This window comes from Calypte anna, chromosome 4A, assembly GCF_003957555.1.
Source record: "Calypte anna isolate BGI_N300 chromosome 4A, bCalAnn1_v1.p, whole genome shotgun sequence".
Classification (NCBI taxonomy): domain Eukaryota; kingdom Metazoa; phylum Chordata; class Aves; order Apodiformes; family Trochilidae; genus Calypte; species Calypte anna.
The window spans coordinates 17,773,951-17,800,349 of NC_044248.1; the positions used below are offsets into that span (position 1 = coordinate 17,773,951).

General features: G+C 37.9%; 1 protein-coding gene across 1 annotated transcript; it reads right to left on the reverse strand.

Annotated features, from left to right (window-relative positions):
- Positions 1–483: 483 nt before the first annotated feature.
- CHIC2 (cysteine rich hydrophobic domain 2) lies at positions 484–26,399 on the reverse strand. The gene is made up of 6 exons (XM_030450350.1): positions 26,068–26,399; positions 18,707–18,761; positions 18,414–18,569; positions 3,986–4,042; positions 3,759–3,818; positions 484–916 (listed from the first exon to the last, which is right to left on the reverse strand). Exons 1-6 carry the CDS (start codon positions 26,184–26,186, stop codon positions 866–868), a joined length of 498 nt encoding a protein of 165 aa, XP_030306210.1. The 5' UTR covers positions 26,187–26,399; the 3' UTR covers positions 484–865.

Consider the following 26,399-nt stretch of genomic DNA (forward strand, 5'->3'; position numbering starts at 1 on the left):
CAGTAAGGAATTAAGCTGATATATGGCATTAGCCTGAATTAAAACAGCTACATTATAAACTGCAATACTAATATATATTTGTGATCTTGAGTTCTACTAACCAGACGCATGCAATTCTTTCAGTCATTTTTCTAGTCTGAATAAAATAATCCTATTTTGGTGCTTTTTTTTTTCTTTACCCTTTAAATTAGAACTTTTTCAGGACCAGCTGACAGGTTTTCTTCTTGAAAAGCACAGAGATTTCTACTAATGCAATGACATTTGGTTTCCAGAAAGCATGGTTTCAAAATGAACTTTATCTTCTTCTTTTGTTGGAAGAGGCTAGCCAATATTCCAAAAAGAAATAAAAATATTTACAATGACAGAAGTTTAGGAAGATCTTAGAAGGTAATCCAGCATGTAACTGAATGATTAAAAGGACTTACACAACATACAGTCAATTGGTTGTCATTTTGAGATAAAAAAATAACCTGCTCACTTGTATACCATTTTCAGCTGTGTATTTAGTAATATTATATATGTACACACACACGCGCACACATACAAAAGACTCTTTGAAAATTAAGATACATTAATAAACAGAAGTAGTAAAAGTAACAATAACTTAAGTAGTAATTAACATTTGTGTGAAATGACTTCGCAGAGTTCGACCAAATGCACTTGGAACATGCTCTTTTTTAACAAAAAAAAAACCCCAACAAAATAAACATTTAAACAAAACAAAAGAACCCCAACAAAACAAAAAAGAATGAAAACACCACAAGATTCCGTAGAACCAATGCTATGTCACCACCAGAAGAGCACCAAGCAAGGCACCATTGGAAAGACAACATACTTGAATAAGTCTCTATAAATAAATCAAATGCTAATCTGGTCGAAAAATCGGTGTCTTTGGTAAAAATTCTATAAGGATGACCTGCATAAAAAGAAAACAATATATATTAAATGAAAGATGGCAGCAATCCTATTATCTATCACAATGATAATTCACATGTACACCATGTAAGTGACAGCAATCAACAATCACAGGGCTTTTCTAAGTTAGGAAACTGTTAAAAAAGTTAGGCTTGATATAAATGTTTTGGCTTAGAAAACCAACACTCTTAAAGAATCAAATTCAATTATAAAAGTTTGCCTACCAATACATAACACATTTAAACAAAGTAAACCAAAATTCTACATCATTGTTCTTTAACATAATTAATTTACTTCATTACAAAAATATTATGAAAAAGATAAAGGTATTTAAAGAAAATAGAATGCAAAGTTAACTCACAATTAACATATGCAATTCCCTTTACTTCAAAAATTGTTTCCACTTAACACATGATTCTAAATCACATAGTTCTAAACTGGTACAGAAATGTGTATCAAGCTTTGCAAAGTTCCCATATCTAACAAATCTGCAAGTAGTCAGCAAAAAACAACTAATGCCTTTGCCTGGTTATCCTTAGGGTATGATCCAAATTTAAACTCTGTGTCTCTAAGCTATGTACATATACATACAAGAATACAGTCCAAGCATGAATAAAATTTTAAGTAGAAAGCTAAACTTAAATGTTTACTTGTGTATTTTCTTGTTTTTGGGAAGATAAGTCATAATACAGCAGCATGAATGCACTAACAAACAAATGCACTTGGTAACATAACTATGGCTTGTAAGGGGAGCTTGTCTTTCTAAAAAGTTTTTAAAAAAATTCTGAATGTTTTTGATTGTAAAGGAAAAGGCAACTTGGCTCAGAGGAAACACTTCTATCTCTGACAGCATAATGAACATCAGAAAAGAAGGAAGTAACTTTATTTCTAAGGCAAACATTTTTTAAATAATGGATATCAAAATTAGGTGGGTAAGTTTATTTTTAAATATATTTAGAAGATCCTTATTTTCAGAAGTGATGCAAACTGCTCAAAACCCATTGGAGACAACCACTAAATGCCTCAGAGATCCCAAGTTTTCCAGTACTACTGCAGGGTTTCAAAAAGGGCGCAACAGGTCAAGTTTGAACACTGTGCTTATGCCAAAGGTGTAAGACTACCTTGTCTCTAATTTAATTATTTAGTTAACCTAGCATCTAGAGCAGTGAATTTCGAACCTCAAGTTGGCAATGCACCAAGTCTGGGGTTCAATGTATAATTTAAACCACCTACTTTGAAAAAAAAAAAAAATTGAGGGTGTTTATTATTTTAAATTAAATCATAAACACAGCATTAAGGGCAGTTTTTTTATGAGACCAGCAAATCAGTTCACCGAAAATGAGAAAATGGTACAGAGACATTTTGTACAAATTCTCATTAAATATATCCAGAGAGAATATATTAGACTTTTCACAAATTGAGAAAACAAAATAATTCCATCTTTATCTTATAAAACTATACGCTCATGCTTACATATTATTAATGTAATCAGGTTAACTTATTTTAAATTTTATTTATTAAAATGAATGTTCATCTGTAAATGCTGCTTGGCCATAGCATTTACAAATTATTTACAATTAAATTGATTCTGCAAAAACATGGACATGACCACATTTTCCTGTACAAAACCAAAATTTACAGTGAAAGAATAAAATATTTATATAACTAAAACTTCTTTACACAGTTTTCTTTATTCAATTTTAATTTATATCTCATACATCTACAGCAAAAAAAAAAAAAAAAGAAAAAAAAAAGAATAGATGTTACAAAAAGTCTACTTGTTCAGTGAACTGAACAGAGCTGCCCTGTGAAAAACGCATTTTAAAGATCTTATTTTTCAGGGCTAAAAATAAGTTCTAATGTAGAAACAGAAAAAAGTGGAAGACTAAAAGAAAAATATTCTTTTAATGTAATCTCCAACTATGTAATCACATTTAAAACTTTATATGAATGATAGCTTCATTGTTTCAAAGAGCAAAGTACCACGTAAGCAAAAATCACAGATAAGTTAACTAATACAGCACATATTTCTGAAAGGTTAATCTTTGTTTTTAAAAAGCTAAACCTTCCTACTGCCTATTTGCTCAAGCATTAAAGGAAATTATGCAAATACTCATGTTAGCAGCTTAATTCCATTCTATTCTGTTTATCTCCAAGATACATGGAAATGGAAGTACAAACATCACCAAAAAAGAGCAAGAAGGTTGCAGGCTAAACAAACTAAAATTCCACATTGAATGTCACTCATTTTAAAATGCATAGATGTTCCACTGTGTATTTCCAAGAAGGTCTCACAGAGTCTCAGCCAAAGACTGAATTAAGTTAAAACTCCAGGGACTGACGTAAAAATATTTTAGTGGCACCAACTGGAGATAAAGATACTTTCAAGACAGTTGAGGGGCAAGGGGCAGTTAAAACCTAAAAAGGGTAAAGGTTTCTTAAGCTCCAACAGTTTAGTTGAAAGGTCTTCATCCATACTTTTAGCCTTGATTAGCATTATATACAACAGCTATATCTGACTTGCTGCGTAACCAAAGTTGTGGTTATTCTCTATACAGCATCTAAAATTTCACACTCCATCAGCACATGTTCAAGCTATTTTATCTTGGCAATTAATTTATTATTTTTCAGAACACAGTGAAGCCTTGTTTTCAAGTCATTCATAACTTTATAAATCAGTCCTGCACATGAAACCATGCATCTGTGAACCGTAGAAAATCCTTGCACTCAGGCGATTAAGCTCCTGACACCTTTACTGATTAATAATCATGAAAAGAATAAGATCAGAAGCAAAATAAATGATCATTTAATAGAGAAACTCACAAAACAGCCCTTTAACTTACATATTCCATCATGTTATTCGTTTCACATTTCCTTTTGCTTAGTCTCCAATGCAAGCACAGCTAGACAAGGAGGAAAGAAAAAGAAGAAAAACGAGCTGTTATTTTATTGCAGCACACAGACTAGCCCATTTGTCCACCTTTCATATTTTTCGTTCAACAAAAGCATCTGTTTCCATACTGTGCAATTCAAACTCCAACAGTACGAAGCTGCTCCCTGCGGCACTCACCTTGTGGTATAACCTATTGTTTTCCCATTCTAATAACTTCTCAATCGATCTTCGTGTCTGGAAGACAAATGAGAAAGAATTTTACTCTTGACTGGTTTTAGAAAAACTTTGGTTTGCAGCTGCTTTTGTGTGAAAAGGAGAGAGGTACAGGACAGTGACTGAGTACAGGGTGGTCTGCAGTACTATCAAAACTTCGCTGGTATTAAATAGTAACTAGAACAGAAGCAACTTTTATGACACACAAATAACTATCTGCAACTATTTTGGAACAAAAACTGTTCACTTGTAACTGCTGTAACAACCAGAAAGCACATTATTTTAAAACTACGTAAATTTTGAAGTGATCTAAGTGCAAAATCAGCAACACTGCTCCTTCAGTATCAGTGGTCCTAATGCACTGCTTCCAAGAGGGTCAGCATCTAAACTGACAAATATAGTGAACTATTTTGCAAAGCTGTAGGTCAAGTACAAATATGCAATGCTCTAAAAAAGAGAAAATTTTGTTAATACACATCCAGATTTTATAGATTGAAGACCAAATGCAGAGAGCTACAGTAAACTGCACAAATGAATATTACTAATTCTGTGATAAAGAGTTTTTATCTCTTGTATAAAGAGCAAACCAAACATTTAGGATTCTAAAGCAAATTTTTACTGCCTATGTTGTCCACATTTGACACTTAAGACAGATAATCCTAAATGTTGTTCTGCACAGCTTTTTAGGATTATGCATGCTAGTATTGAAGGATGTTCTGTGCTGTAAAGTTTCACAGCATTTTGAATAAACTTATTCAGCTATACTTATTTTTGAGAAATACATTCTGACATTTATGGTCATTTGACTGCCAGAATATATACTGCTTAGCTGTAAATGGGATTTGCTACTGACTAGGAATAAAAAGGGGATAATTCATGGTGCCAGGTGTTAAGATGAGACCAACAGAGCTGCAGGTGCAAAAAGACGGAGCAATGACAAGGATCAAATACAACTTAGTGCAGCTGCAGCTTCCTTACAAGGCAGAGAGGGGTGAGGGGAAGGGATGAGAAGGCATCTTGCTGTTATTACTACAAAATACAAGTACTGTAAATGAACCTTAACAAATCAAACTAAATGCTGCGATGACAAACAAGAATGTCTTTAGTAAAACAAAAATTAGACAACAAATTATTCATTTCCCACCAAATATTAACATCTCAGCTTTCAAATACCAGTTTCTGCCTAGCCTAATAGCAAAGCAATTGTGGGGAAACACAGCTAAGCATGTATTGTGGTCACATGATTAAAAATTAGATCATTGCTATGAGTAATCATTACACTGAATTTTTATTACGTTTTATTTTGAAAAGCACAAGTCAAGGAATTATCAGAAGGTGGATGTGCCAGTGACTATTTTATCACATCAACTGGGAATTGAATATTTTCGGGGTTATTGTTATTATTATGTTTTTAAAGACAGTGCCCTTTAACAATAATCAGTAGACCTCACTTGTTTCTTTGTAAAGATAGCCTTTTAGAGTCTGCTCTCCTTTTAAATGAAAATAGGGCAGCAGTTATGGTCACACTTTTGTTAATTTAGTTGCCAGTCAGCTCCAAATCAAAAGAAAATAAGGCTGCAGAGTGTAATTAACATTCAGTTCAGTCGTTTTGTCCCTTGTCTAGCCCCCAAGCTTTGTTAAAATTGCCATCTGAATGCTGAAGGCTGTAGGGAAATCGATTTGATTCTAATCGCACCATGAAAAGAACATGATCTAACTGCTTTCAGCCCTCCGTAAATCTGTACTAGGTCTTTAGCACAATGCAACTTCCAATTTAAAAAGCACTGAATGTCTCGTCAATGACTTTGTGAAGAAAAAAGAACAAGGAGCAGACATAAAAATTCCAATAGTTGTTTAAGCATTAAAGTTCATTTGCATCACAGCAAACCTGAAAAGGGCTGACCTCTCAAACCGCCTCTCAGGTCTATGAAGTTGTAGCCTTGACAAGCTCACATTGACAGAGCTCATTGACTCTGAAAGGCTACTCTATCAATGGTGAAAAATGGCAATAGGTTCTACTCTGAGCAGGCATCTGCCTGCCCACCCGCTGCTAAACCAATGGCAAAACTGATTCAAAACCTGAATCTACCTTGTAATCTTCCTTTCCAGGACCTTTTAATAATAGATTAAGATCACTATACAATTTAATTTCATTGTTCGCCCCAAAGAGTGTGAAAAACATCCAAGCTTTTTGAATTCCAATAAAATTACATATATAATACATAGACATAAATAAGAAATTGATAGGTAGTTATGTACTATTAATTGGTTTATTTAAATAAGAAGCCAGTTTGAATTCATTTGGCTAGCATACGATCAAAAACACATGTACCCTCGAGACCATGATTATTTATGTTTGCAGAGCCTTTAATACAATCCTTCCTGTAATATAATTTGGGATAATCATAGCTCCCAAATCACACCGTATTACCAATACAGAAACATTAATGAACATCAGGCTGTAAAAATATTTCTGTAAACCTCAGAGCTTGGAATAAAAAGAAATTAATTAAACAGCATCACACAATTCACTATAGCAAGTTTTCTTCCTACTTGACAGGTGAAAAAAAGCACTTGCACGTGCAGCTTAATTAATCACTGCTCTTGACATCTCAATGATTTACAGTGAGGAGCAGGTGAGGATATACAAAACCAGAAAGGAACACTTGATTTGAGTGTAGCATTTCCAGCACACTAGGATGACAAGCTTATATATTCTATCAATGGTGTACAGAAAAACCCATACAGCAAATTATTTGTTAGCCACAATAAAAGCACAAATTAAGTGGAAGAGAGACTTGCTTATTAGGAAGATTTAATACTAGCTTTAATCCAGCTTTTAAATTTTTTTTCCTAAAAAACAAATCCAATATTTGAGCAAAGCTACAACTTCAAGTACACTTTTTAGCACACCACTGATAAGAAAGGATGCTTTGTAACATACTTTGTGAAAAAAGCAGATACTCTTTAATGTTATCCACAGAATTTTTGTGAAACAAGACTCTTCAATCAACTGTCTAGATGCAACGTTTAATGAAACAGTCCTGTAAAATAACAGATTCTTTAACAATGCTAATGTTTGACACTGTCTTTTGAAAAATCAGACTACCAAAGGGTCTCAACTCAGAATACACTTTCAACAATGGTTACTGCTCCAGAATAAGTAAAATTAAATTTTGCCCTTAAACATGGAAGAAGAAAAATACCCAAAACTTATATATAAGCTTCTTATGCAGAAAGAAGTCAGTATTGAATTCAAATAGTGTGTTACCTGCATTACCAGCTATAAGATCTGTCATGTCTTCACAGCATCCAGTGAAGTTACCCTACACTTCCAGATGTGGTTATGCTCTGGACTGGGAGGCTGCACAGCTCCAGGGCCCCCACTTACAGTGCATGACCTGCAACAGGGGAATGGGCCAAAGCCCCTCATCTCCTGCTCTAAGTCAGTGAATGACTGCTACAATATTAAACAAAAGGATCTTACATCACCCCCAAATGGTGCTAATTTGAGCACCTCCCTTTGTCTTTAAGCAGGGAAACAACATGGCCAGTAACAACATCCACTATCAGTTTTATTTGTAGCTGACTAGGGACAACAGCAGAATCTGCTGCTGCAAGCATTTGATCTTTGACTTCTCACCTCAAATCTCCAAATCATATGTAAATGTAGTTCAACATTAGTCCATTAGTCCAGTAAGCACTACATAGAGATTTCCAGATTACTTCATATTAAAAAAATACAATCTAATATTAATAATATTGAATGCTGCCCTGAAAAAATATACATTATGCTCAAATTTTGAAATACAAGGAGACCAATTTAAGCAGATTTTAGTTGATTGTCATATGGCCAGAATTTGCAACACAACCCATGGAACAAAGGTGAAGGATTCTATCAGGGGTTTGAGCTCCACCATCCCCACTCAAAGAGAAAAATAGAAGCAGGAATTTATGTTCATTCTTCAAACAAAGATATACCTGACTACAAAAATTATACTCAAGTAATATAGTTATCAGCACAAACATTAAAAGTCAGAAGATAACTGAGTCACACAACTGTATGCTCACTTTCAACATGCCAGAACATTGCCCAAATCAATTTGGAGGCCCATATTGGTGCCATAAAATACCAAAGCTGTTCTTGGAACATGAATGACTTATTACATATATCTTCATCTGTGCTGAGAAAGTCCCCACCTTGAATACTGTATTACAAATGAACCCTTTAGAAACTGTAACTTGGTAAGATACCCATCTTATACAGGAATTCTCAGTTTGTGAAGGGCAAAGATGACAAAGGTGAAACCTGAGTTTATTTCAGATCCTGACATCCTGGAATATCTGCTTCAGCACATGCAGCAGTTTGAGAAGGTGTCGTTCAATCCCAGCAGTGTATCTTGCATCATCTTTCCTATTAGTAAGTAGGGTATTTCTTAGTTGAGACTATTGTAAGAGAAGCCACTGCAGCACCCATGCAAGTGAGTTAAAAACCACACCGCACAGACTTTAGAATATCTGGAAATAAAATTAGCATTCTGGTGCTTTTTGTATGACCTTGAAACAACTGCCTGCCACATCTTATCTTACAGATGATTCCAGGCAGAAAGAAAGCCCAGACCAAAGCTCCTGATCAGGCAATGAGAAATATAATCAGCAGAATTCCACAGCAGAATAACTGACATCAGCAAATTCACTCCTGTTAAAGAAACTTCCTGTTCTGAAAGACAGCCTTGAAGATATTGTCTCATCTCTTCACATGACACAAAGTGACCTAATTTTTACAGGTCTCAACTCTGGGTTGGCACTTACAGAGATAAATATAAAACATAATGAATCAAACAGATCAAATACTTTCTGGAAAGGTCTCTTCCACCAACTTGTCTGCTGATACAAAGAGGAGAGCAGCATTACTTGTCATTGCTGCATGTAACAGTTTTATTATCTAACTCAAAGACAATTACTCAGACTCTAGGCTACCTTGGATTCTCAAACTTCTGGACTATTTAGGAAAGCCCTAAAGCCATGAAGTCTGAGAAGAATGGAGGTGTACAGAAACATACACCCCATTTACATTATCCAGGAGTACAATAGAGAACATCTTGTAGTTGGTGAGTACAATGGAGAACAACTTATTAACTGATAGATTCCAAATGAGTATTTTCCAAAGTAGAAACATGTTGCAGAGAGAAGTTATCACAGGAAGTTCCAAAAGCTGATTAAAAGTCTTAAGATAAATATCCTCTCAACCACAGACAAAAGACTCAAGGTCACTGGTATTTTAGCTGTCCTGTAAGAGATAAGTCACCAAATAAGTGTATCTAGCTATTAATGAAATGACAGAGACTAGAGCTAATAATTGTGGAAACTTCATGTGGTGGAGAAGCCTTGTAGAAAAAAATGGCCTTGACAGTGGCAAAATTAACACACTTCTCTTAAGAAAGCCTGAGATGAAAAACACATTTCATGGGTAGACAGATGTTGAAGGCATCCATGAAGCACCTGGATTATAACTAATGCTGTTACTTGAATTTGTAAATAAAGATTTTCAACTCTTTTATTCTATGATTAAATTCTAGCTCTGATTCTCTGTCACTGTAAGGAAACAAACAAAAAAAGAAGCTCTACTCCCTCTAAACAAGTCATTCAAATCTTACTATTGCTATGTAAGGCACCCAATTCTCCTGCTGAACAACATTCTCGCAGAAAGGACCACAAAAAACAAATCCATAAGATGATATCAAACATAACAGGGATGAAAATAGGACTGAATCTCCACTGCGTAACTCATCTGGTGTTATCCACTGAGGGAAATTATAAAATTAATGTGAATAAAATTCCACCTCCTTAACCTTCTCTTTTGAGGTTGCAGAGATGTTAATTCAGGTCTCCATCCATTATTTCCATAATATCTGGTAGCTTGCCAAGGCCAGTGCAGGTGGAGAAACTAAAAAATCTCAGGTTACATCTCTATTAGGAAATGAAACTGTGCCCAGAAACATTCCCATTCACTTGAAGCCAGCTGGCAGGGAACAGCTTACATCTGTATCAGTAGTTTTCATAACCTCCAAGCCACTCAGGGTGCATGAAGCATTCTGATAATGCCTTGGAATGGTTACACAATACAGACCCAGAGCCTGCCAGGGACCTCTTCAACAGTACAAATTATAAAGTGCCAATTCCTAGGAATGCTCCCAGGTTTCATTTATTAGAATGCAGGAAGCATCTGACTCCTGCTGTTAGGTGTCTAAGGGCAGTGGACAAGGATGGAAGAGAAGCTACATGGCCAGAAAGACTGAAAGGCAGCACAAGGTAAAATAATTCTAGCAGGCCCTGCAAAATTCAATGCTTCACTTGTGTGCATGCTGAAGAGAATGATCCCTCTGAAAGGAACAGCTTCTGCAGTGCCTTGACTACCTTGGATTGAACCAGAAAATTCCAGAATCACAAGTCCTGTATCTCGTTAACCAACTTAGAAAAAATAAATCTGGGTCCTTAAAAATACATTTGCTATTGTCATCATCATTATTGTGCCAAAGTCAGGAGTTCATTCCAGAATTCTGAAAAAAAAAGTTTTATTTTTATGGGGAACATAAGTCACAAGTCACTTTCTACTTTACAGGTATGTTTGATATGGTAGAAAACTTACCATCTCCTCCGGTCTTCCCTTTTGTACAGGTACTGCCCTTCTCATCACTCCAACTCCTTTGTTAGCAGTCATGTTTCTTGAACAACTTATTTTTCTATTTTGTTAAATAACAAGTTACTTCATTTATACATAATGCCTGAGTTACTGAGAGTGTTCCATTTGTGCCGAAAATAACACTTTACCCTGGTTTGTATAACACGGTGAAAAACTGAATAGATCCCAGAGCAAGACTGCTTTGGGGAAAAGCAGAGAGGAGACACAGAAGTGTCACTACCTCACACTTGCAAGCAGCACAGTCTAGTTTTATGCTTGGTTTACAGTAACACAGTCTAGAAAGCTATTGTTCACTAAGTGCTTTCTACTTAATTTAATTATATGAATTTCAGATAATTTTGCACTCTAATTAATTCCTCAACAGTGTTTGCAGATGCTCTCTATTTGGCTTAATCCATAAATTGCTGAAGACAGAATCCTAAAAAATGACCCTTCCTAACCTGTATTTTCCCAATCCAACCAGCTAGACAATTTTTAACATACTCTTTCAAAATAGCTCTATGGAAATTTCAACTAGCTTTTTTTTTCTTTTTTTTTCTTTTTTCTTTTTTTTTTTTTTTTGAGAAACATGTCAAATTGGATGTGGAAGCAAAATCAGTATTTAAACCAAACCACTGGATGACCTATGGCTTCCTCTATACACCGCAGCCATCACAATGCAAAAGGCATTATAATTTAGAAGTGATAATCCTACATGTATTATTTTGATTAATATTAGAATGTTCAGATATATCATTTTAATTAAAAATGCAATTACATTTTAAATGACAATTAGAAATTCACTATAGAAACCAAAGATATATGCTGAATTTAAGTGTAATGTGAAAGCTATTATTACAAATTTAACTTTAAAATACATATTTTTGAAACACCAAAGTATTTGCATTAGACCTAGAGAAAAAATAGTATTTTGCTATTTACTTATACTGATACTTATTCTTCATGCAAATCTTATTGCCCTATCACACCCTGCCAGTAGGTCTGCAAGTTAAGACAAAGACTATCTGCTCCCAACACCTTGCCAGGCACCAACTCACTATTCCACCCTTTCACATGAAAACCTGATAAAACCTTACAGAGTGCAGAAACAGAAAATAATTATAATCACAGAGCTACACACATAATTATTCACATTTTTAGTGTTCTACAAGCTTTGCCACTTGAAGTTCAGTATGTGGAAGATTTAGTGACTTTTCTGACCAAAAGTACAGTGAATAATTTTTAAAGACAAATAAACCAGGTGTCAATCTTTTGATTGCCAGGTCTTCTGATTCTTTTAAAGTTTAAATTTCATAGTTAATAGTAAAAAAAGATATTATTTTAAAGACCTTTGAATGTATCTGAAGAGAATGATCAATAATGTATAGTTGATACAAAAGCTATACTTTAGAAGAGCAAACAAAGTTCACTTGTTTGGGTTAGGATAAACCTAAGTACATCACAATTCTAAAGAATCTTCCAAAGTGAATTACATTGTAAATTGTCCAAATGGAGACTTCAAAACCCAGGCATCTTCAGTCTTATGCATTTGTCTTGAGAAACTGCTTGGAAAAGCATTATGGTATTAGCATCTCCACTGCCACGTGCCTGCCAGATAGGCAGAGGAGAAAGTACTTCTTTCCTTTAGTCTTGAAAATAAATGCAATTTATTCACAGCTTCAATAAACTGAGCTTATGCATTTTAACATCACTATCATCCACTTACCAGCAAGACTACTGCATTTAAGAAAATTCATTCCATCTCCTTCACCACATACTTACTTTAATCGATACTTTGGAAGTTCTAATTAGTTTCTGTTAATACAGCACTCTGAAGATGTAAACTCCTACGTGAGTGACAGCTAATGATGAGGCTTAGGCAGCATTCATCAGCTCTTTGTGAATTCACAAACAAACAAGTAGTTCTTGAAAGTATTAGTACAGATCGCTCTTAAATATCTCATTCTATTCATTTTAAGAGATTGCCCATGAACCTTCTGAACCATGCAATTTGCATGTACAATACCAGCTTTTAAGAAATCTAGTGGTACTGCAATTCTCTGGTAGCTCCTATTGTTACCATTTCTGTTGAAATTATTTATCCTATTTACATGTCAGGAACTACAGCATTTGGTCAATACTGAAAATAAGTGTCAACTCATTTGAAAAAGTGGCTTCAAAAGGGCACCTCAGCCTGTAGTGCTTTTTCAATTATAATTCACTATGTCATTCTTTTTATTTTAATAACTTAAAGACTTAATGTTCATTTCTACAATCTGGAGCTTGTCCCAGAAAGGATGGTACAATCTACAAGTAAAACTGCTGATGATCACTGATAACCTAGAGCTGCAAACTAGGGGCTGTATTTCCTGTAATTTTCTTGCAGCTTTTATTCATTAAAATCAAATCATGACTTTATAAAAGGAGAGGCAATAAGGTATTTGATCACATTAAACATTTGTTCTACTGATGAAGAGTAAAAGACTTTTTCCCAAATACCTCAACGCAAAAGAGGAAAAAATACCATACAAAAACTTCTAAAACTAGCATTGAACAAAGCTCTGAAAAATACAGTGAAGGGAAAGCTTTCATTACAGGTAAATGCATTAAAGTGATACAATTTACAATTAAGCTTACAAATGTCTGTGACTTCATAAATTCCTAGTCAGATGCACCTGCTGATTTAAGGAAACAAACCCATAATTTGTTTCTTACTGCACAAAAATATGCATATATTCCCATTATACACAAACTTTCAATAACTGTAATTTCTAAAATTATTACAGTTGTGGTAACATCTCATGTTAGAATTTTAAAAATCAATAAAAGGCAGTAAGAATACAGAGAAAAAGAACTATTTTAATAAATCACTCTGAAGCTGTAGTTTTCATTTTGTCTACACAATCACAGAATGTTAGGTGTTAGAAGGGACCTCCGGAGATGATCTAGTCCAACCTTCTGCCAAAGCAGGATCACCTAGGGCAGGCCACACAGGAATACACCCAGGGAGGCTTTGGAAGTCTCCAGAGGAGACTCCACAACCTCTCTGGGCAGCCTGTTCCAGTGCTTCATCACCCTCACAGAAAAGAAGTTTCCCCTCATGTTAAGGTGGAACTTACTACATTCTAGCTTAAACCCATTATTCCTTGTCCTGGGCACCACTGAAAAGAGATTGGCCTCATCCTTTTGACACACACCCCTCAGATATTTATAGACATTAATAAGATTGCCTCTTAGCCTTCTTTTCTCAAGGCTAAACAGCCCCAGTTCTCTCAGTCTTTCTCCATAGGAAAGATGTTCAAGTCCCTTCATCATCCTCATACCTCTCTGTTGGACTCTCTCCAGTAGATCCCTGTCTCTCTTGAACTGGGGAGCCCAAAACTGAATACAGTATTCCAGGTGTGGTCTCACCAGGTAAGAGTAGAGGGGAAGAAGAACCTCCCTACATCTGCTGGACACACTCTTCCTGAGGCACCCAAGGATACCATTGGCCCTCTTGGCCGCAAGGGCACATTGCTGACCCAGGGAGAATTTATTGTCCACTAGGACTCCAAGGTCTTCCCCCATGGAGCTTCATCCCAGCAGGACATCCCCTAATCTGTACTGGTGTCTCGTGTTATTTCAACCCAGATGGAGGACTCTACACTTGTCCTTTTTGAACTTCATGAGGTTCACCTTTGCCCAGTTCTCCAGCCTGTCTAGATCTCGTTGGACAGCAGCACAGCCTTCTGGTTTGTCAGCCACCTCTCACAGTTTCATCATCAGCAAATTTGGGTACACTCTATCCCCTCATCCATATTGTTGATGAAAATACTGAACAAAACTGAACCCTGGGAAACACCACTGGCCTCCAACTTGACAATGCTGCTGATCACAACCCTCTGAACTCTGTTGTTGAGCCAGCTGACCTTTAAACTTTTTGAGAAAAAAACCTGTGATATATACCAGCTATTTAAGACCATGGTAGATTGATTCCTCATTAAAACAGGAATTCTTTAACTGGTCATTCTGAGAAAAAAATACTCTCTGTATTAAAAGTAAGCAACTGAATAGCTGAACCTGTTGCTTCATCTAAAAAAAATCCTTAACTCGATAGATGCTCCCACTTGTTAGGTCACTGCACACGCAATTCAACAAAACAAATTTGTTAGTCTTCCATTTCTGTAGAAAAGGAAAAAAATGAAGGCAGTACAGTTTTATTGTGCAATTAAAACATGTTCTAGATCAGTTTCAGTTCTACATGGGAACATCCCTATCCTGCTTTCAGAAACCAAACTCTAATTCTGTGCTTTTGGGAGTCTTTTGTGATCACTGCAGCAAAGGATGTAGCAAGGCCAGTTCCAAGTCACTGTTCTTTCACCTTGAATCACTTAGGATAGGGCTGAGCTGGCAAAGCTCTCTGAGCAATACTTCTAAGACAAGTGCAGTTACTGTAAAATAAGTAACCTTTTCTTTATGGCTCATTTGTTATAATTGTTTTACATTACAAGCGTCTGTGGAAAAGAATTCTTCACATCTAAGAACTGAAGGGAAAAAAAGGCACATTCATCCTGGATCCCTTCTTCCTCAAGAAGTGCATCCTGACTGTTGTGACTAGACCTGTGCCTGGAGTCTGGCCAGAAAAAGGAGATCTGAATACATCAAAGCATGGAAGATCATCTAATCAACACAACTCTTTTCCAAGACACGGTAAAGTCAGAGATGAGCAGTACAAGAGTTCAAATCTAAGTGATAACTTCACAGTAAATATGTTAAATCACTATGGCTTGGCAAGACTGTGGCACTAGCAGCAAACCATCATAGCCTATGGATTTAATGGTTTGGGATTTTTCAGTGGAAGAATATTAATTAGCTTCTTATTAAGCTTAATATTAAGAATATTAAGTTGCTTCTTGTCATAGTTCTACTTTGACATTTGCTCATCTACTGAGCAAATTACACACTGGAACCTAAGATGGCACAGGCTTTGTTTACAGCAGCTCCAACTAATAAACATTATCCACTGGCGCTCACTTTCTCCACATGTAGGAAAACACATACCATTAGTTTCCTGAACTTGTCATAGCATTTGGACATAAACTGATGGGAAGTCCTGCATAAAAGGAAAATCTTACCAGCTTGTGGATGTGATTCAGAACTGCGATCTTAAAGGGTATAAAACTTGTAATTCCAAGTAAAAAGGATTAAAAGAATTTAAATCATTCAACTTTCCTGATCTGAGTCTAGAAAAGAATAAAGCTGAATCCACACATACCTATTTAAGTAAATCAAGTGGCAGTAGCTTTTCTGCTTTACTGTGAGGAGTAGCCCTGAACAGACTCATTACTAATTCTCCTGCTTCCTTCCTATACTAGAATTTGCAAATATGCCCTTGAAAGTACTCTACAGCTTTTCTTCTTAGCTCTTCTACCAGGGAAAATATCTTTCCCAGACAGGTCCAGGTTTTAAATTAATAGTATGGAAAAACATTCTTGTCTATTTCAGTTTGTCTTAAAGAACATAGATTAGTCAGGTCTTCTCTAGAGTATGCTCCCCAAATGCCAAATCAACACCAAGTTCTGGGTTCTCTATCTGACAGACAATCATTAGTTTGCTGAGCTGTTGAGACATGCACAAATGAGATTGCCATGAGATCTGAAGTCTTCAGATTGACTATTCTGGAGGAATAATCAAACTGCCTAAACATAAGGGTTTAATGCCATCAGTGTCCAGTGCCATCCACACACACCCTGTGCTGAGGCAGCTGAGGCCTACCCTCAATTTCACTAATGCTGTACATCCAAGCTTCAGCCTGAGTCACCCAATCTTAAGTGTAGGAAAAGATATGAAGGTCCTTAAACTTTTCCTGGCACCAGCTCGAAGAGGAAAAATGCAACATTTACTGACAGTCTGGGCTGTACCCGAGGCTGACTTCCAGAAATTCAGTCCCAAGTTTCTGTCCTTGCTCCTGCCATTGATTCTCTTTCTGAGACTCTTGTATCTTTACACAGCCTGTATATTACAGCAACACTTAAACCACTACCTTCTTTCCAGCCTCCTCTGAACAGAGTATCCATGTAATTTTTTAACAGATTTATCCTGTTGAAAGGGAGCTTACCTTCATTCCTATCCCACACAACTTTCAACAGAACCACTTACTCTAACTGTTGCTTCACCAGGTTCCCACAAAGAACCTCCTCCCTCAGTTTCCAGCTCTGTTTTCTGGTTCCAGATGTGACAAGCTTTTGTGGCTTTCTGAACAATGTATACAAAGTTGATTATTTGTGACTTATGGTAATAACTGAAGAGGCATCAGTTCAGAAAGTGAGGGCTTGTGGCATCAAAAGAGCACCATCATATTCTCAAGATGAGTGGCATCAGCCACTACCAGGCTACATCCTGCTATCATTTCCTGCTACAACAGCACATGATGAAAGAAAAATGGGTCAGACTAAAGAGCATCAGAAGTTTTCTTCAGAAACTAAACATGGACAGCAGCAAAGCAAACTTCCCTTGCATTTGTAACAAATAGAGCGAGGCCTAAAATGGAAAAGGGAGTCACCAACTTATCCATTGAAACAATAAACAAATTCTTATTTCTTGTAACAGACTTTTGGGATACGAATATATTGTCATCCTACAGAAGATCTACAAATTTGTGAGAGCTTAAAGATCTAAAACCAAAGCTTGGATACAAGTCACAGTAATCTTGACAAAGTTTTTCTCCACAGACTCCAACATTACCAGGAGACTTTTCTACCTCATTTTGTATACAATTAAAGCTAGTCTTAAGTAGTCTCTCAAAAGGACTAGACATTGAGATCTTAACAGAGGAAGTTAAGATGCTACAAAAATATGTACAGGTTTTGTTACTATCAGTGTTCCTTCTATACATTTATTATTTTTTTTAGAATGCCCTGGTTTACTGGCCTTGAAAAGTAAGGATTTCAATAACAAACCACACAGTTGTAGCATTACGAGGTATTACATAGGGAGAACATACACAAGTCATGAAATAAAAAGATGAACAGCACCAGTACAGAGCAAAGGATGGGGAGGCACAGACTTCCTGCAAAGCACTGGAACAGGACTAGGAAAAGACAATTTTTACACATAGAAAAACAGAAGAGATGGGAGGGAAGTATGATACTGCACTGAGGGGAGATGAAGAACAGGCACTTGAAATGAGCTGCTGTTGTGAACACTATACTAAGTTTCAAGTGTACGTAACAAAACACTACTTTCTAGTTGTTAATGTAAAAAAAAAAATCTTCCTAATCTACAACTTAGCAGTGAAATTCACAACAAAAATTCAGTTATCTTTTTAACTGCCTTTTTAAAAAAAAATGTATGGCTATTCGAGCTACAGTGAATCTGAAGATTCTCACAACAAAGTGCCACTCAACCACTGATGAATTCTGGCAAACCCAAAAAATGCACCCCAGAAGATGCAGCTACACCAAAGTATTATTACTGGAGTAACTTTCAACATAAGTGCTGTACTGTACATGGTTCTAGCAGAGACATTCAGCTGTACTATCACTCGTTACAAACTCAAAGTTCTGACTGCTGTCTGATTTAACTTTATCTAGTATAGCAGACAACTAATACCAAAATGTATGAAATCACAGTGATTTAAATGAATTCAGTTTTTAAAGTGGGAAGTAGGAGCAAAATGAGAAATCACTATGATTTTGACTATCAAAAATTATAAAGAACAGTTTAACTTACTCTTTTACTGAGGCAGATAACTGGCCACATACTACAACCTAAAGTGCAGCAGCAGCAAAGGCATCCACATAGTAGCCATCGTACATTAACTGGAAGGTTCTTCTTAAGACAGCTGTTAACTCTGCTGATGCTGGCTTTAAATTCTTCGGGTGCTACCTACAAGGTGAAAAAATACCCAAACAATTAATACCACAGCAGTGCAATTTACTACTCTTATAATGGTTTACATCTGAAACTCTTGTTTTTGTAATAAAATCTTGTCTAATTCCAGATTCCTATTTGCATATACTCACCTTTCCAGTTAAAGATGAAGGAAATTCTGCTTCAAATTTGTTGCTTAGTCCAAACCTGCAAAACCAAGATTATACCAAAATTAAATAACCTCAATCTATTCCACAAGTTGCAAGCATCTCATAGTTCTCAGGGTTCATATCACAACTGCATTGATTTTGGGAAAAAATAACTGTTACTAAAAGTAATTCATTAAATTATCCTAACAGATAAATGCACACAGTTTGAAATCCATCTTGTCTATAGTCTCTTTCAGAAAGGTCTAGAAGAGCTATGAGGCATGAACCCATCCCCATCATGCACAGTGTTCCTCCAGAAGTGTGGGGCTCCTACCTGGGACATCACCTGTCTCCACAGGAAACCAAAATGCTCCTGGAGATGGCTGGGAGGAATACCGCACATCTACCATGCATGGAACCACCTTTGCCAACGATAAAACAGCCTAGATGGCTACCTTCTTAGAGTTCTGTTGATACTGTTAACTCTTGCCCAGCCTCAGCAAAATCACTTGCTAGAGTGGCAAGCATGAAAAGAGAACTGAAGTACTTGGGGGGGGGAAAGGGGGAGAAAGTTATCGTCTCAGTTTGAATTACCCCTTTCCTCTACCAGTACCAATGAAGAGAAGTTTCTTCTTGAAGAAAAACTTATCCAGTGTTATTCACTCAAGTTGTGCTAAATAACTCATCTAAGCATAAAAATTCAAACAATACCAGCTTGTTTATTCATTAAAAAACAAGTTTCAGAGCACAAAATACTATCTAACATAACATGATTTAAATTATAACTAATTTGAAAGAAGCAAACCAATTATAAATGTAAAGCTATGAAGCAGATTGAGATGAGGTGGAATTACTGGCTATTCTCAGCTTCAGTAGATCTAGAGATTAAAGACAGTTTAACCTTGACTATAAGAAAAACAATTTTCTATCTTAACAGTTGGCTGGTTGGGTTCATAAACCAATTAAGAATCTAACAAAGCCATTAATAAACCTGTATATCTGGCTACTAATTTGCTGAACAGCAGTCAGCACAAAATTTATTTCGTCACTAATAACCTTTTGAAAGTAAACCAAAGCATTCTAGCTATCACATAATACAAAAACAACACAAATAATAAAATAAAGTGCTCAATACCTGAATATTGGCAGCAAGACCTAACACACACAGCTCAGTTGTGTGCAGAGAAAGTTACCTGAGCCTTGACAGTTCAAGAATTGAGTGGCATAGTTTGCTTTGGTAATATGTTTATTGAGCACTTAAGCATTCCTCAGGGTTGTCTGTTGTTTTTACTTACTGAACTGAGCAATCTGCATGTCAATAGAGGACTTCTTCCAAGGTACCAAATGGGTAACAAAGTGCCCTTCCAATGGTGAACCAGTGCAAGGACCTCAAAAAATACAATGGATTAAAGACAGCAACGAGCTTCTGTGCTGAGTCTTGGGAAAACTTATGTGACACTCACCTACAGTCTGGCAGCTACAGCTCCTAAGAGAGATCTCATGCTTTTCTGAAATTCAAGCTCAATGAGAGGAACAGCCACCAGAATTAGCAATAAAATACTAGGCACCACCAAGAATCAGAGAAGATGATTAAAGGAAGAAGCAGCTGATTAGAGAAAGTTGATTAAGAACACACACAGAGGGAATCGTTTTGATTCTCCATGAAGTGCTCATATACCCACCTACTCAGTTTTGCAAGCAGTTCTGGCATCCACATTTCATAAAGGACTTGGCAGATTTAAGAGAAAGAGAGAGGAAGACTAATATAATTATGGGAATAAAGCATCTGCCTTAGGAAACTAACAACAACATGGAAAAGAAGGCTGAGTGGGGTTAATGACCAAAGTGCAAAGATTCAGGAAGGCAGTGAGTGCATGAGGTGAATTAATAACTGACCACCAAATCCCACAACAGAGGGCACTCACTTAACCTAGTAGGGGATGGCTTTAGAACAGATAAAAGAAAGTGCTTCTTTAAGCTGTAAGTCACAAGATTCTGGATTTGTTTGTACTTGAGATTAATGACCAGACTGTGCCAACAGATTTGAAGAGAGATTACACAAGTTCCCTGATAAATAGGCACTAAAGGCAAGACGATGCTGATAGCTCACCTCACACAGCTGCAGATGCCAGCGAGTACAAGGACACCAGAACAGCTGTACTTGCACCCAGCCCATAAGTAGCAATTCCTGTTGCCACAGTCTGCAACAGCAAGATGGGCTAAATAGGAGAAGACTATGCTGCAGGAGACTTTGAAATACAGTCTTACGGAAAAGTAAATATATCAACACCCTAATATTGACTGAAGGCACTAGAAATCATAGCTGAGCCCTGACTGAAACACAAGGATTTGGGTTGGAAGAGACTATCAATTATCACCTAATCCAACCCACCCATCACTCAGGCTGTTCAAAGCCCCAGCAAACTCAGCCTTCAACACATCCAGTACTGGGGTACCCACAACTTTTCTGGGCTATCTGTTCCAGTGTCTCTCCACTCTCATCATAAAAAAAAAAAAGTCTTCCTTACATACAACCTAAATTCACTGCCTCTTTTCCTTTCACTATAGGTCCTGGTAAAAAGCCTTTCTTCATCTTCCTTTTAGGCTGCCTTTATACATTGAAAGGCTGCAATAAGGTCACCACAGAGACCTTACTTAAACGTAACTTACCCAGTATATTCAGGTATTTGTAACTAGAGTATTAGCTCTGCAATTCCTACACATCCCTCAAAACTGGTCAAGTAACAAATGAAAATTGTTAACCTGAGAAATACATGGCAAGTTTACCACTCCAGCACAGAACAAAGAAAACCCATGCTTTCTGGAAAAGTACCTCTACCATTGAAAATACTTTTGAATACCACATGACAAGAGAAGCATCCACCTTTTACACAAGATTCTAAGTGAAACCAAGTGCTCAGGCAAAGGTTATGTAAATGCCAGAAAGAAGTATAATGCTCTATGTGTTAAGCTATGTAAAACTGTCCATAGGATGAAGTGGAAACCAAAGCCTGAAAAAATCCCTTGCTTCCATATACATCTCGTAAGCAGCCAAAACCAGAGACGGCCTCTAAGCTCAAGAAAGACAACTGCCACCAGAAGTCTCAAAACTAATCACCCCTTTACTAAATAATTAATTCATCAAATCAACACCAGGTGCCTAGAGATGTCTCTTCAAAGAATCATCTTCATTTATCTGTGATCTTGATGTTTCAACATGCAGAAGACATTTACTATGAATAATGGAATTAAACATAAATTTGAGCAATAAGGGAGAGGCCAACTACTAGGATAATCCAGTCCAAAGCACTGCTTATTGCAACAACTAAAATGAAGCTGAGCTCCAAACCAGCAGATAAGACAATGTCAGCAGTTCCTCTACCCAGAATACCACGTTCTTTACACTGAAGCATGAGCAGGAAAGGCAAAGGCAGAAGGAAGTCTCCCTGCTCTCAGTTAAGTCACAAACAGATGCGATTGCAGGGAAAGTCCTGCTCAGTCTCATGCTGAAGGTTGGCTGGAAAATCTGCAGGACAGAAACAAGGCTTTTTTTGTGATTGCATGACCTAAAAGTATTAAAATGCTGACAGCTTCATCAAACACAAGCCAATATTGATGGAGATCCTAAAAGCCACTCCTGATGTTATAAGCAAATGAAACCGAGACTCCATGCTTGAGGCTTGTAGCAATGTTTAATACATAGTGGGGTAACAAAACAAACTCAGCCAGCTACCAACAGCATCCTTAGCTTTTCATATTGCAGTTTTGTCACCACACGCAGGTAGTAAAAAAGGGTGACTCCATATATTAAAAGCTTTGGTAATTATGTGATCTCAGTATTATCACTCATAACTGCATGATGCAATTTGGAAATTAAAATATTAGAAACTCCATGGAACACTGCCACATGTTCACTGTAAAGATGTAAAAGCTCTGACAAAAAAGCACCAGAAGGTGTCTTAAACCCTGAAAACCAGCATCTTGGAGATCGATTTCCTCAGACAGATGTCCTCATATAGCATTAGATTTTTTTTGTAAAATACTCTATCTTCAATTAAATGTACTCTTCTCTGCTTACTCTGTCTTTGCCATTATACATCACATCTTAAGCTGATTCAACACTCACCTTATGTACAAGTACTTTCTCTAACCTTACTGCAGCCTGAAAAATCATTTCTTGAACATGACTGCTTGAAAGAGTCAACTTCAGTTGAGTTCCTATCCTTGTGTACAGTGGAGAAAGAACTGGTGAGAGATGGAAACTTCAAAGTACAGACATTTACGGTATAGGGGACAGTCAACCTGTAACCTTTTCTCAGCCTGCAGCTCATATTTTTCTAACACATAAACCCAACATACTTTATGCTCTTCCTCTATTCTCTCTTACAGGGACACTAAACCACTTTTCCATTGCTCTCAGCCATACCCATGTCCAACACATTCACAAACCATACAAAATAAATGTAAATTCCACAAACCTTAACACTTTCCATTCATAATTTTCACAGTCTGGTTTCCACTCCTATGTTCCTGATACAGAGCAGGGTTCAAAAATTTATAAGCAGACTCAAGTTTAATACAAAAGAAACTGACTTGGGTGCAAATATATTTTGTGAGGTTTTCCCCCTTCAAACAGTTATCTTGCGTCAGCACAACGTGCTAAGATGACAAACAGCACAGAAAGGCATTCACTGGCACATCACAATGGCTCTCCCTTGCTCTGATGCTGCAGAAGACCACTAATAAATCCAATATTACTACCTAATGCAGCCTGGTAGACATGTGTGCCTCAACTGGTCAAGTAACAGGAAAGCCCAGGACAACAGTCTCTGAAAAATACAATCTGGCACCTATCACAAATATTCTCTTTGTGATTTCAATCTCATGATGTACCTCTCTTCCCTCCCCAATGCAATTTTAGAAACAAGTATGAAATACCTTGGACTTTCAATGCAGCTTTAAGTTATGCATTTTCTCAGCTTTCAAGTTTCTTGTCACTAGGAGCAATCACCTCAAGTTATCAGAAACCAGGTCAAATATTACTCCTGACTACAGACCTAAGTTCTGCTGGTGAAAAAGGTTTAAGTGAATATGCAAAAAAATATTTAAAAAAAGCTTTATAAATGTCTGCAGCACACTCCAAACAGTGAGTTTAAGAGGGAAACTCTTAGTGCTAACCAAAAGCCACCCACCCTGAAAGGTAAGGCCTTCGAATGTTTTACTTGGACAGTATTTACCTGCTTTCCTTCAATTGCTTTTAACTACCCAGCTTAGAAAGGACACTCATGCACTTCCCATCATCTGTTGGATGAAATCAAATAACAGTAAATGTCCTTCTGAAACTAATCTGTAGTCATGGAAATTACTTATTTCAAACTCAACATTATGACTCCTGTGCAAGATCAGAGAGATGACAATAGATCATTAAAAGGGAGCTTCTGTTATAATACACACACAGCAGAAGCAGCCAGCAGCTCTTTAAACTGCAGAGCCAGGGACAGATCAATCCAGTATTTGCTTAACTGCTGGCAATTTTTGTCAGACCTTCAAAATGCATACATGCTTCTATACCAGGCAAGACTAATTCATTATATACACAGTACTTGACCTATTCCTTAAAGCCACCAAGTGAGTGTTCTGACAGTGATCCAACTTTTAATAAGTCTCTTGATTGATGACAAAAAGAAGTTATGGGCTGTGCAAAGGTAAAAGTGGCTGATGCTATTTAGTGAACTGTTCTCAGCTGGCGAAATAATGAAAGCAGATGAAGATCACTTGGTGCTCAATGAAGATGAAGGTACACATGCATATTTCATTGCTCATCCAAAACCTAAAGAACAAACATTTTAAGGAAGATCTTAAAGTAATAATGAGCTAATGACCATTAATGAACAATTAATGAGGCAAACATCCTTCTTCAACCACAACACATTTACTAGTCACAGAAACACTTCCTCACGATTCTGCTAACAGGCCTTGACACTCTCACACAACTCACCTGCCAGTACTGGAGTAGAAACAAGAATTTGCCTCCTTTTCGGTTCTCTACACTTTAGCACTTGCCAGTCTGACAGCTGCCTAGTTGTGGTTTCGATCTGCTTACCAGAAACAGGCTAAGACTACCTGTTTATTTTTAGAGAAGCCACTGGGTGGTAACAATTTCTGTTCACAATAAGCACAAGTCATGCTCTGAAAACTCTGGTTTCATGCTTCTGATGCTTTACATGGCCTTTCTCATCCTGCCCATCCATATCCTTCCAACTCTCCAAGCATCTCTATCACATCTGACTTCCTCCTTTTAAACAAGCAGCAAACTGCACTGCCCAGTTGTTAGTATTAGTTAATGTGAATCAAATATTAAAGAAGTAATGTGCCATGGTTCCACAAAACTACTCTAAATTTAACTCTGTATTTCTTGACAGGTCAGTATCCAAAAATCAGTATAGTTCATGGGACTTGAAGCAATAGAGCACAATACCTTCAATTTTTATGTTTCTACTGCAAGCCCAGTGACCAGCCTGCTGAGCAGTGAATACTGGAAAAAAAAAACTAAAAGTTTGCACTGCTGCATTTTACCATCTCCAGGTTGGTACTTCAGCCTCTGAGATTGTACACGACAACTGACAACCACTACACCTCTGTAAGTGGGCCTGACTGAAAAAAAGCCTAATTTGTGACAGCTCTGAGAAGAACTACACTAAGTCATGGTCACTTGCTGCTAGATAGTCAGGGACACCATTCAGAAAACAAAACTCTCAATCACTGATGTATCAAAGACAGTACAACAACATGCATCAACCTCAACACGATTTTACATATACTTATCTGGCTCACAGACACCTTTTCTTTCCTTAAAGTCCTCAGAACTGTATTAGCAACATGTTAAATGGGAGTGGCTATCAGATACATAAACAACACTAAGCAACAGTCCAGCCGGTCAGGTGCTAGCACATACCTGTTATACGGATGAACCGGGCACCTTACTTCCTGACAGCTCACCACTCTGGACAAATACTTTACATTCCTCTACCAGTCCCAGCCCAACTCAGCCCCATTTCCTCATCCCCTCGCCAGAGCTTCGCACCCGCTTGCGAGTCCCGGGCGCCAACCCGGCTGGCGGCGAGGCCGAGGACAGCCCTCTCGCAGCCCCACGGACGCCGGGAGGGGCGAATGGGGATATCAGTACCATCCCGGTGCTCCCCACCCGCCTCCCCGAGTAGCCCCAGGTTGCAACCGCCGGCTCGGCTCTCCCGGGCTGCCCCCCAGCCCCCGCCGCACCCCGGCCCGGCACCCAGACACCCCCGGCCCGCCGCCCGGGCCTCCACCGCCCGCCCCGGCCGCGCAGGCCCCGGCGCGGCCCTTACACGGTGACATGGCCGGAGCCGCGCACTACCACCGGGTCGGGGGAGTACTTGAGGAGCTGCTCCTCCAGCGCCCGCTCCTCGTCTTCCTCCTCCTCGTAGATCTCGTCAAAGTCCGCCATGGCCGGGTCCGCACGTCCGCTGAGAGAGAGGAGCCCGGAAGACGCGACGGGGCCAGCCGCGGAGGCCGGCGGGAGGGGGCCGACGGGGACACCGCGGTGCCGGGGCGGGCGGCGGCGGAGCCGCGGCGAGGCGGCAGCGGTTGAAGCGGCAGCGGCTGAAGCGGCGGCTCCGGGCTGGGAAGCGCCCGTCACCCTCCGCGGGGGGAGGGGGCG

What these genes read in the sequence shown, in the direction of transcription:
- CHIC2 (XM_030450350.1), bottom strand. Translation starts at nt 26,186, where the DNA reads ATGGCGGACTTTGACGAGATCTACGAGGAGGAGGAAGACGAGGAGCGG. An exon ending in GGCTCCGGCCATGTCACCGT is followed by an intron (nt 18,762 to 26,067) that starts GTAAGGGCCGCG and finishes TTGGTTTTGCAG; the next exon opens with GTTTGGACTAAGCAACAAAT. An exon ending in ACAATAGGTTATACCACAAG is followed by an intron (nt 3,819 to 3,985) that starts GTGAGTGCCGCA and finishes CTCCTTGTCTAG; the next exon opens with CTGTGCTTGCATTGGAGACT.